This window comes from Andrena cerasifolii, chromosome 3 (genome assembly GCF_050908995.1).
Source record: "Andrena cerasifolii isolate SP2316 chromosome 3, iyAndCera1_principal, whole genome shotgun sequence".
Taxonomy (NCBI): Eukaryota; Metazoa; Arthropoda; class Insecta; order Hymenoptera; family Andrenidae; genus Andrena; species Andrena cerasifolii.
This window is the reverse complement of record NC_135120.1, coordinates 20,780,347-20,793,092: the sequence shown is the minus strand read 5'-3', so window position 1 is coordinate 20,793,092 and position 12,746 is coordinate 20,780,347. Positions and strand designations below refer to the sequence as shown.

Genomic DNA, 12,746 nt, shown 5'->3' with positions numbered 1-12,746 from the left:
TCTCCTGGGGCAGCTCGGGATTTCCAAAACGCCGAAATTCTCTTCGGCCTGGTGGCCGCGATTTTTGGAAATTTATACAGAGTCACGGGGCAACTTTAACTTCAACTTTCTCTCCTTTTTATTTGTTTTACGCGTAATCCATTTGAATCGTGCCGTTTACGCGCGTCAGCGAGGCTTGGCAGGAAAGCGTGCAATTCAAATCTGCGGTAGATCTGTATTGTTTTATCCCCATAAAAAAACTTAAAAAATGTAAAAAAAATTACGCCAAGTACATGAAATTAAATAAATCACAAAAGAATAGAAGATAATAATAATTAGAATATAAAAAAAAGATGTGAAATCAAAATGAGCTGCAAGTACATAAAGGTGTTTTCTTATATATTATATTATATATAAATATAATATAATATATAAGAAAGCAATAAGAGATAGAGAGATTGCATAGTGAAGATAGCGATTGACGAACGAAACATGTGTTAGTTTCTGTTGGCTGAAGGTGTGCGTGTAACGCGTATACGTATTATGTTGACGAAAAAATTTCTTGGAGAAGCGAAGAAAAATCTTAAAATTTCTGACTGATCCATGAGACGATATTATGATATCTCTGTTATGCGCGGACCGATTTTATTGAAATTGGTCTTATTCGAAAGCTTATATGCGGTTTACATAAGAAAAATTCCTTTAAATTTAGGAAATATTACAGGCGTGATGAGATATTAATGAAATAAGTTTCAGGTTAGGTTGGAATAACCCGGCGACGAGTAAATGATAGCGGTAGCGACAGTCGACATATACAGGGTGTCTTTTCTGTACTTTCATTCCTGTACTTGGCATCGAGACGCTACCGCGTCTCTAGATTTCTTCACTTCAATTATTCTGTTATGCCATGTATCCAGTTTCTAAAATGGCACCTAATTTGAGAATTAGGTCTAATGATTCTATTACACTAGATTGATGTCACCGTAATGTTTTGTTCGTTTCTTGCTCTTTGGGGAAAAGGAATCGATGTATTAAATTAGACGATCGACGAGGGGATAATTAGCCGACAGCAAGGTAAAATGCCACGAGGAGATCGTTCGCGTGGGTGCGCTCAACGCTAGACGGATCGATGTAGGATCCTCCGTTCGAGAGCTGCCATTTCCTCTTTTCGAGGGGCCGCGAAACTGCATAAACTGCAGCTATGAGAGAGTCTCGGCTTTTTTTCTGTCACCTTTCTGGAGTGACACTTGGAGTGTTTGCGAGGAAGGACCTTTTCCGCAGCATCAGCACGTATCGTGCCTCTCTTCTGCGGCAGAGGAATTTATCGATTGATGCCTTAACACCCCTCCCACGTGTACACCCTGGCTATCATTTGATTCTAGTCTATCCCTTTCTAGTTCCTTCTTTTTTTGTCGCTACAAACTTTGCTTCTTCGATATCCTCTTTTGTACTCAGCTTTTTTTTCTCTTGATTTCTTCATTTCTTCACCCCCTTGCTCTCTTACTCCCTTGCTTCCCTCTTTTTGGGGGGTTTTTCATAATTACCTTGCTCCATCGCCTTCTCTTTCCTTCTCTTTCCATGCTTCTACCTATTTTGCCCTCACTCTCAACCATTTTACGTCATTGGCCCCGTCCTTCCTCCAACCCTTTAACCCCAATTCCCACTTCTTCCTACCCTCTCTTCCGAACGTCTCCTTTTTTCCCCATCTCCCATTCGCTTCTTCTACACTAACCGAAATTACCATAAAGCCACTATGTATATTGATAAAATCTTATACTTATTCCATACTATTGTTAACTTTGTGTAACATACCATTTTGGGAGAGTTAAAAAACAGCATATAGATCGGTTTGAATAATAGAAGTAACATTTATTTTAAAAAAAAAACGTAAAAATAGAATTTAACAAGGAACAAAGTGCGAAATATCTATAAAGCCACTTGCTTTTTAAATAAATAAAATCAAAATTAACCATAGTTTTTTCTTTATTTATATATTAATAATTAGTGTAATTGCCATTTCTTCGAATAACATAAAAAATGCGGTTCGGCATTGACAAAATCTATTGTTAATTTTGATTTTATTTATTTAAAAAGCAAGTGGCTTTATAGAAATTTCGCACTTTGTTCCTTGTTAAATTCTATTTTTACGTCTTTTTTTTTTAAAATAAATGTTACTTCTATTATTCCAACCGATCTATATGCTGTTTTTTAACTCTCCCAAAATGGTATGATGCACAAAGCTATCAGTAGCATGGAAAAAGTATAAGATTTTATCAACAAACATGGTGGCTTTATGGTAATTTCGTGCAGTGTATTCTCATTTTTTGGTTTAATTTCCGTCTATTACTCTCACTTGCCGTCTTCTCCTTTCTGCTTCTTTCAATTTGTATTCGTCTCTCACCCTCCTCCCTTCTTCCCTCCCCGTCGGGTCCTCTCCGCGGCTCATTCGCTTTCTTCATCCCTCCAAGAGCCACCCTCGACCGATGTGCCCAGTTTTCCTTTTCTATCTGCCGCGGGCGTAAGGGTGCGCGCGTAGCGAGCACTCACGTCCCTGGTATCCGGCGAGGGCTGGATAGAAGTTCTCTTATCCCTTGACATTTTATTGCGCCTCTGGCCCTCGAGTACCTACCGCGAGAGGAGAGGAAACCGCGTAATTCAATGACGCGGGCTTCCCCAGCAAATTTCGTTTTAAATGCTACTGTTATTGTTTATCGACGATCCTCGTGGTTCTCAACTCGACGTCACTGTTTCGAAATACTATTATCTATCACTCGTAGCTATTGATACTTTCCGCACGGTGGTGTATCTTCGATTAGAGAGCTCAGTTGAATCAATTGCTACGGAATGCTCCAATTTACACACCCTCGCGCCGATGCAGAAATAGTTAGGAAAACAACTTTTTCTATACCGCGTTACATACACCGCCCCGGAGCCTTTGAGAAAACCTGACCCCGCGGCCGATGGTTCAACGTCACTTTGATATTTTCCATGACACACGCGATCTAATTCTAACGTACGATCCACTTAAGCCTCATCACATATTATTAATACGACACTGTCCCGTGCCGCTCTGCGAACTTAAACACGCCGCGTAAACGCCTCTCACGAATCCCCGCAGTGGCGTCCTTCGCTGCAGCGCGCTTCCGTTTCCGGGGCCGGGCGAGAAAAACAACGGTCACTATTTGATTATCTCCGCCACTGACTGGCCATTCCCGCTGTTGATCGTTCGGTGTCTTGATTAAAGCCGGCAAGAAATTGCCATTACGGATGCCTGACAGACGGTAGGTACTCTTGATCTCGTTCCGGCCCCCTCCACCTATCCTGTATCTTTCATGTCCTCCCCCATGGCCGTCCGATTCGTAACGTCCGTAGACGTCGAGGGCCACTGGGCGATGTCCTTTTTGCAGAGAATCTTCAGGGTTTAATTAAGGAACTTGGGCGAGCGGATAAACTCGATGAATGGGGCAAACGAGGAGCGAGGGTGCGACAGACGGAGAAAGACGGAGCGACGGCTGCGGAAGGAACGAGGAGAGGGTGGGAAAGAAAGGAAGAGTCAAACGTCCCCAACTGGTCTACGGTCCAGAGGGGGTGGTTGGGGTGGATGGTTGGGTGAAACACACGGGGGAGCGTCGTGGCCATTCCGACGTACATGCTCGTGTACGTTACGCTCGTATGTACACGCGTTCAGAGGGGGGGTTGACGGCGTTTTCGTGTATACTCGGCTTTAAGAGAGCCGGCGACCACCCCCGTCCCGTTGTTAGGGCGCGGAAAACAAATACGCGCGACTCCGGGGCCGTGAAGAGCGAGAGAGTCGGGACACGGAGGGTCGGACGGAGGAAGAATGGAAAGGAGAGGAAGAGGGAAATTCAACACGTGCCGTCCTCTTCTCCGCGCGTTAGCTCTTTCCTATTCTTCTCCTGGCCGAAAGCTCCTCGAACTTCCAAGCGTTCCGGGGCACTCTCCGCGTAACCCTCGAGCGTCCGTTTCTTTTTCTTGCCAGCCCCTCCAGACCCTCCCGGCCCATCCCTCTCGCCACTTGACTCGCGACCGGGGACCAAGTTTGCCTTGGTAAAATCGACAGTTTCTCCCGTTTTTGATCTTAACTACAATGGATTAGAGGCCCGTCGAGAGGCGGAGGGTGGCCACCTCTAAGGGAGCCGTGAGCCGCGATCTCTCGCGGGTGCACGCGTGCCGGCTGCCGCGAGCCGCCGATCATTTAAAGTGCCGGTATTCTGAAAGCTTAATGACGTCGTTGCTTAATGACGACCACGGCTCCCGGACCCTTTGATCTGCCCCCTCCACACCCTCTTCGCGCATAGAAAGGCCTTCGGTTCGCGTAATTGTTTTGGGTAAACTGAATGCGATGCTTTGATGCCGGCACCCGACGTAAGCGTCGATTCAGACCGCGTCCCATTAACGAGGCAAATCCACCGGTTTTCTGCTTTCTCTCGGCCTCGTCGTCCGAGAACGAAATGGCTCGGAAGCCGGGTAAACGATGACAATAACGCCTGGACCGTTCGATTCTTTGCCTCGGCTCATTCCGAGCTCGATACTGTTTGCTCAAGTTGAGTATCGAGCTTCCTGTAATTTTCTGTCACATTGGAGGAAGTGCAACAGTATTGGGCTTGCAATCCGAGTGACAAAACATTCCAGCTTGCAAAGCAATATCACTGGAAACAGACATCGTTGGTCAGGTAGGCCGGACCAATATAATATTCGCCAGTATGGCTATGGAACAGTTCGATAACACTCATCGTACGAATTTGTAACTTGTCGAATTTTACAAGTTGAATATTTATGTCAAGGAAAGACCGTCTTATGCACGTTGCGGCGTTAACATTTACGCATATTAATTTTCTGTTTACTTCATCTGCAATTTTATTTCTTACTGCATTCGCCTCCATAATAATACTGTCGCGTACTGTGTGTGAATTAATTGCTTCCGTTTGTGGTACTATGTCTATGATATCGCGGAAAGCTTTATCGCCAATTAAAGACATCGGCCTGCCGCGAACAGTAATTAATCTCGTGCATGCATCCATCAAGTCAAATTTCATCTTCTTACTTTTGATATTATTAAATGTGTCGGTACTGTCAGTACTTCTTTTGCGTTCTTCTTTTTTCTCCAAATGTTTCAATAAATTTGTAGAATGGTTCTAGAATTTTTAAGTTACAAATTTAAAGATAAATAAAAACAAAGTAATATTCATATATACGGAGATATGTACATACCGAAATTTCTGAAGAAAAGTGTTCAATAGTACATTGCAACTTGCCCATATTATCGGAATTCTTAAAGTACTTTCGTACAATAACACATCTTTTTCTACCCATTATTTTCTAAATTGTCTTAGCCTAATCTAACTATCTATACTATGTAAATACTTGACTATTTAACTATTTAATTATATTACTTTTACTATTTACACTACTATTGAACTATTCACAGTACTATTTAATAATTAAATACTGAATATTTAATTCTTTAGCACCGAAGGTTTCTGTTCAGTGTGAGCATCAGAACTGAACTGATTCATTTCGTACCTATTGCCTACAAAACTGATGTAACTTCGATTTGTTTACGTCGCCAGAGTATCTGAAAAGTCTTTAAGGGCCGTTGAAAAGCAAAACATGTTTAGCACGCGGATGTTCTGCTTACCCCTACTGGCCCAACTTCTTGAACGGACTACAACTTCCTATCCTGAATAATATAGTGTGTGTGAGTGTGAAAAATAAGTTGCTGCTTCATATATTTCAACGCTTTCTTAGAAATCAATGATATGTATAAATGTTTCTCCTGTTTCTATAAGGATTTTGTAAAAAAGTGCACATATACAGTAATCTGCAGCTACAATAATTAATGATATCAATTAGGGAAAAATCGATACAAGAATTGATTCTAGAACCGTTTCAGAACCGATACAGAACCGAAATAATAACGGTTATTGGACCGATATGAGGAGGGAAATAAGAACCGTAACTGAAACAGAAAATAGTTGGAAATTTCGGTTCTTCATAACAGTTATTCGAAATAAAGTTTCTCCATAACCGTTTGCAGAACCGAAATCAAGCCCTGGCCGGGCCCCTCTCTCTCTCTCTCTCTCTCTCTCTCTCTCTCTCTTTCTCTCTCTCTCTCTGGGTAAAGTGCCTGCAAAATATCGTGGAAATGTGAGCCCAAACACTATGATTTTCAATCGTTTGTTTGCGAACAACAATTCTCAATATGGACAAGTATCGTTCACAAAAGAATGCGATGGTAATGATTGTTTACAACTGTAACAGTTCTACGAATATCGACGGGTAAAGAGAGTCTGTGTACAACCGCGGGACAATTACGTACTTTTAAGTGGTTTACACGTTACCCGCGTCGAAAAATGAAACAGGAGGACACGCTGAAAAATATACGCGGACGGTACCGCTGCACAGATTGCCGCGTGATGTTGTTTGTGAACGATATGCAGTACTGTTACGAGTTGTGTTTGTATACGGCGTTTAATATCGTCGCGGTGCTCCGCGTCAGTTCTAATATCGATGGCAGAGTAACGCGCTTGACAGTTGGAAGATCGTCGGCAAACATACATATTTTTGCGACTCTGTCTTCATATCGGAATCACACAGGAACTGAGCAAATACCGTCCTATATGGCGGCTCGCGTGCTCGGTTATGATGTGTATTAATCGGGCAAGATAAATATTGCGCCCCTTACGTTGTTTCCTCGCGGCGTCGATTCTGCCTCGCCCAATACCGAAAACATTCTATTTGCCTGGCGTTCGCAGAGTCAACGGATTTCGTTGGCGAGTACACTTTCAGCGTAACCGCGGCGCGCTTTGTTAATCGCAATTCCTATTTTCATATTTGTTCCTTCCGCGAGCCATACTTGCAGACTCGTCGATGATCCTCCCATTGGAAAAGTGGCGCGCGCTGATGCATCATAGCGATCGGATGAAATGAATCGTTTAACACCGTTTCAGTCTTTACGTTCGCAGGAAGACAGTGGGAGTGGTCGAGCGTTGTTTTGACGAGTTAATTGCGTGCTGTCGTGGTGAAACGATAGGGACATGGTAATGGTGTAATTGCGACTCTGCATTGCATATTCCACCTACGATTTCCTCAATTCCGTCGTTTAAATTCATGCACATCGCATTCATGCGCGTAAGAACAATCTATGACTGTGATACCAGGAAGGTTTTCTGTTTATTATTCCTACACTCTTCCCCGACCCCGAAGCTCACAGCACTGCGTAAAGACGTCGCGAGTAAAAGATGAAGCCAGCGTGCAATCATCCCCGGAACACATTTCCAATCCCAAATGGCACTTTTCGCGACTGGACGGACCCCGAGGCGCCTAAAAACCCGGGCAATCCGATCGCCTTTGATCGCGCGGCACTCGACGGCTCGAGGGTGGCGCGAGCGTCCAGCTCCAAGTTGTGCTAATCGAATCCACTTAAGAAAAACACGGGATAACGGGAAACTGCGGCCCGCCCTGTCGTCGTCACCTCCGGTAGGCTCGCTCGGGCGAGAGGATTCGGGAGGAATCGAATCAGTCTGATCGAAAAGAATCGATCTGGGGATGGAAGGTGTCGGGGCTCGTCTCAAGGGGGCGCCCTAGGGGGGGTTGCGTTTACGCGGTATTTGCGGGGGTGGGGAACGTTTATCTCGGCTGGAGCGCGACAAAGGCGCGTAATGAGAACGTGTGCTGGATCCAGGAAGCTTCATTAGCGAGCCTGTTCCTGTCCACGAGGCCCATTGTGCCCCCCTCCCCGGCTGTCTGCGTCGAGCTGATACCGTGACACGATGCGCTGTATCGCGCTGCACGCGATTCTTTGCCACTCGGCGAGCCCCATATTGCCACTGGGTATTTGTTGCCGGCGGTAAACATGAATTCCTAATTGCGGAAATGGGCCTCGGTCGCGGCTGGGTGATCGTTACCCATCGCTGCTGATCTAACAATCCGGGAGGGTGGTTCGAATGTCGCGGCGAATAATGGCGCGCTTCGGGGGGGGCTGCTTCGGGGCAACGTTGCTGCGAATTTCGAGGACCGTAGCGAAAGGCTTTAGATTAGGATCTTGTAAGTTAAGGTGACGCGTTGGTAGTGCACGTTGACGATGGTGTTCGCTTTGAATAGAGCGGAGAAGTTTGAGGGTATCTGGGCGGGAATGTAGGTTGTCGCGATGGAACAGAGGGGCTCATGAAGCTTCTCAGAGAGGTCAGAGGCTTGTAGGCATCGCCTTCAAAGAGATCATAAGCTGGCTGACATCTTTCTTGGAGAATCCATGAACTTTCTTTTCCATTAGAAAATAACAGTGTCTTTGAAATATTTGAGGCGCCTCCACGGAAGACCAAGTCACTTCCACTTTTTTTTATGGTATTTGGAACACCCTTAACTTCACCGTAGGGGAGAGTGGGGTAATTGGGAACAGTTAAGCAAAAAAGCAAACAGAACGAAAACTATGTCAGGCACGAATTTGTTTTTTATTTACAAGCGTACTTAAACTATTCCTCTCTAAATTACTGTAACGAATTTTGAAAAAATTTTAATAAAAATTAACTTTATAATAAAAATACCAAACCCTTGGTGTTCATAATTACCCGACTGCCGTGTGGTAATCGCGAATAGAGCTATATATCGCAGAAATCGCAGAGAAAGCCTCTAGATGTGTTTTCACTGCTGCCGCTGCATCTTTCGTGTGCCCATAAGTTACATTTGTAACATATTATCCAGTCTTCAGTGGGTGGGTATGTATATATTTCATCACAATAAATACAGATATATATATATAATTTCTTTATCAACATTTTTCGTCCTTTTTTCTTCTTCGGTTCTTCCTCTGCTTTCCCCACCAGGTTTTCCTCATCAAAAATTTTCAAATTCCTAACAGATTTCTTATTTACTTTATCATTTGTTTTCTTCTCATTTTTTGGCACTTCTGTGTCCTCCTTTTTTATCTTTCTTCTCTTTTTTTCTCCGTAAAACTTCTTTCATTGGAAGGTATTGGTATTGACAAGATTTGTTCGTCATTACCCCACGACATCAAAAGATAAAAAATAATTTATTTCAGAGATTAGAATCATGATTCAGGCGACGCCTTGGTCACAAAATGTAGCTTACATTGTGCTTTATTTGAATTTGAAAACATCACAATTGTATCATTAATTCAACAGTAATTACATGCAATTGAAGATGGACAAAATATTACTTGAAACACGATGAAAATAATAAATTCTGTCCGGTGTTGGATACGACCTAAACTATTAGATAGTGGAGACTGAACATTGGTTTTCATTTATTAAAGCGCCGTAACCATCCTGCTCGTTATTACTCCGCGTTCCTATTTACCCCACTCTCCCCTACATAGATCAGTTCAATTAATTGGATACTGTTTAATCTTGAAAACAAGCGATACGCTCCCCGTCTGCGAATATAGCAGGCTGATTGCGTGGCTTGATAACCATTCACTACAAATCACCCAGCCTATTTTCTAACTTCCTGCGATTAGCGTTATGTCAGAAATTGATTCAAGTGTCCGATTGCGTATCTGTTTCACGTTGATGTTACTCAGGCTTGACACCAAATATTGCAACTGTTTCGAAATAAAATACAGGGAACGGGACAAATAAACATGAACGCAAACAAAGGGAGAGTTCTAAATCATTATTATCGTTGGTGTTTCTTTTTTTCAGCCTACGGCGGGGTCCGGGGGCTAACGTGCAAGACGCCAGTGGATATTCCGCCCTTCATCACGCAGCTTTGAACGGTCACAAGTAAGTTTCGATCGGAAATCAAATTCGTTTGTCTATTGCTTTCATTCCACCAAACAAGTTATCAGACTTTGCTCGACACTGAAACGTAGCTGCCATACTTTCTCATTAATATTCCGTTCTAATGGTGGTTAGTCGATGTCGCGGCTATTCTGACGATAATTCGGGGAAACGCTTTTATCCTCAGGGAGGTGGTAAAGTTATTGCTCCAATATGAGGCTTCTACTAACGTCGTCGACGCTAAAGGCTCTTCGCCGCTTCATTTGGCAGCTTGGGCGGGCGACGCTGAAATCGTGCGGTTAATTCTTACCCAAGGACCCTCGGTGCCCAAAGTGAATCTTACGGTCAGTAAGTTTGCACCTTTTCCCCGTTTTTTTTTTCTTGATTAAACGTAGGAAACAAAGGAAGTACGTACTTGGAATAACATTAATACAATATTGAACCCATTCGAATCATACTTGTGTGGTCCATTTGAATTCGATTCGAATGGGTTAAAATCGTATGAATATTTCCAAAGCACCCGAACTTTATTACACCGATCATAAGGATCACGAAGGATTCAACTTCGTTTCGTGAAAGTCACTTGCCCCCCTTTCCTGTGGAATCCACTTTGCTCCTCGTCATTTCTGGCTGGATAGCAAAGAGATGGCTCCGGCCACGCCGCGATATTTCGTGTACACACGAAGTTCCCTAACGCTCCAAATGGGGACCAAACGATTCGTCAACTCGAAATACGGGCTTTGTATGATCGCAGACGAAGGACAACGAGACAGCGTTGCACTGCGCGGCACAGTATGGGCACACGGAAGTGGTGGCACAGCTGTTGCATTACGGATGCGACCCCAGCATCCGCAACAGCCGGGGAGAGTCTGCGCTCGATCTCGCTGCACAATATGGCAGGTAAATTCCACCTACGATTTCTCCTTTTTCGTCGAAATTCAACGTAGCTATTTTTTTTTCCTCCTGGCGCGTGGTTCGAAATTCGCGCAGCCCACGGCCACGCCGGTCGCTATTTTAGCCGCGGGGCGTTCGCATAATCGACCCTTCAGATCGAACAATCGATGGAGGCTTGCTAATTGGCTTTGCGCGGCTTCTGAAAAATTAATTATCTCTTGCAGACTGGAAACCGTGCAGTTGCTCGTTAGCACGTATCCGGAGCTGATCGTGCCTCTTCGGAACGCCTCCTCTTCGGTGATTTTTCCTCACACTCCGCTGCACTTGGCCTCGCGAAATGGTCACAGGTAAGTGGAATACGTTTCCTTCGCTTCCACCCCTGGTGCTCTCGGGCCCACTTCATCTGAAACCATCTTTATTTACTCCGCGATACAAACATTTTTCTAAATATATACTTTGTTCTTTTATATCGGAAAGTGAATGAACATTGGGTTAAGTTGAACGAAGGGGGTTGAAAAATGTATCTGCTTTTCTTTGCGAAAGGTAATTGTGTGTCAAAACACTATGATCGAAAGATTATGATCGCTATTGTTTAAAACGACACACCTTACGTCCAGAATATCAATTAACCCTTCGTGGTCACACGGGGTGTATCGCACCCCAGCTAATTTTCTTCCAGAAGTAGGTATAGGCTTTGCAATATTTCTCTAAATTTGTAGATTTTAATATTAAAATTTAAAATGTGGTGAATTTTGACAAAAAAACAATTTTTTTCAACTATAAATTTACATTTCTGGAAAAAGATTATTAGAGTATTACGAATGTACAATTATCAAAAGTTAAAAGATTCAAAAATACAAAAATGGTAACACAAAAATGACGCTGGGGTGCAGTGAACCCCATGTGACCAATTTGTGATTATAAAACGTTGTGACGACGAAGGGTTAAATATCTGATTGATTATCTATGTTACGCACAGTGTAATGAGTATATAGGAAAAAAAATCAAAAATTAATTTTCCGTTAAGATACTGTTATTTACGTGTGATTGATATGTTAATCATATTTATTCATAAAAAAATAATTTTTAACATAAAATAATTCAGTGACATATCTTTGTCCATAATAAAAGTAAAACAAATAATATATATATTTTTTAAACACAAATTAGTAACAAACATATGAGAAAATTATAAAGAAAATAAAATTAATTTTTTAAATAAATCGTATTGTTAATAAATTTTAAATTAATCATTCTTATTATACATATGCATCACCTACGAGTTGAATCTGAAGGAATTGGAAGCTCAGTGTCTTTTAAAACAAAATATTCTAGCACAGGTTTGTCTAGTTTTTCGTTTTATTAAGTATATGTATTTTTTCTTATGTCAGAGCAGTCAGGAGGAGACAAAATTTATACCAAATTAAAGGACATGAAAAGAACTAATTGTAGTAAAAAAATGATGAACCGATATGTTTCGTTTTTTTTTTAATTATCTCCACAATTTAGAAAATGCAACCAAATAGTAATAATTTGAGCCACTGGTACGTATCCATATCTTTAAATGCGAGAATTTTTAATTAATAATACGAAACAGCTATATATTTTGCTTATTTTCAAAAAGAAAAAACTTATAAATACAACAAAAATGCAGTGGGTAAATATTTCCTATGTGTAGCCTCTGGCAGCTTGCGTTTGAATATTCGACTTTGAATATAATTACTAACCTTAAATCCGTTATTTATGTTACTAAGTTATGATGTTCTTATGTCGGAGGACTGTTTACTATCAATTCCATGAAATGAAATACAAAATTTCAAAACCCAATTTTTTGCTTTTTGAACATAGCCCATGACACTGTGTTACGTCTCAAAGAATTTGCCTAAAATCCTATTTACCTTAACCTGGGGCAACAACAATGGGTAAAGCTACAAATATTTAATCAAAGTACCTATCTTCATACCTTTCCCCACTTTCTTTTCGTTCATTTTATTGTTAAAACGCCCCATCCGTTACCACGAGTTGCATACTTGATTCAGTTCTTCATTCGAAGTTCTGTGTCGCCAGTCAGCGTTCTCTGCCTTACCCAGCGATTTGCATTGCAACGTGTCGAAT

General features: G+C 42.3%; 1 protein-coding gene across 3 annotated transcripts in view; it reads left to right on the top strand.

The window, feature by feature from the left end:
* The window catches only part of LOC143366715 (ankyrin repeat and SAM domain-containing protein 1A), a 70,829-nt gene that overhangs the window by 3,652 nt on the left and 54,431 nt on the right, over positions 1-12,746 (top strand). For all 3 annotated transcript variants that reach the window (XM_076807991.1, XM_076807990.1, XM_076807992.1), the window contains exons 2-5: positions 9,660-9,740; positions 9,925-10,081; positions 10,492-10,637; positions 10,856-10,978. In XM_076807991.1, the coding sequence (XP_076664106.1) occupies positions 9,660-9,740; positions 9,925-10,081; positions 10,492-10,637; positions 10,856-10,978 (507 nt within the window). The remainder of the gene's footprint in view (positions 1-9,659; positions 9,741-9,924; positions 10,082-10,491; positions 10,638-10,855; positions 10,979-12,746) is intronic.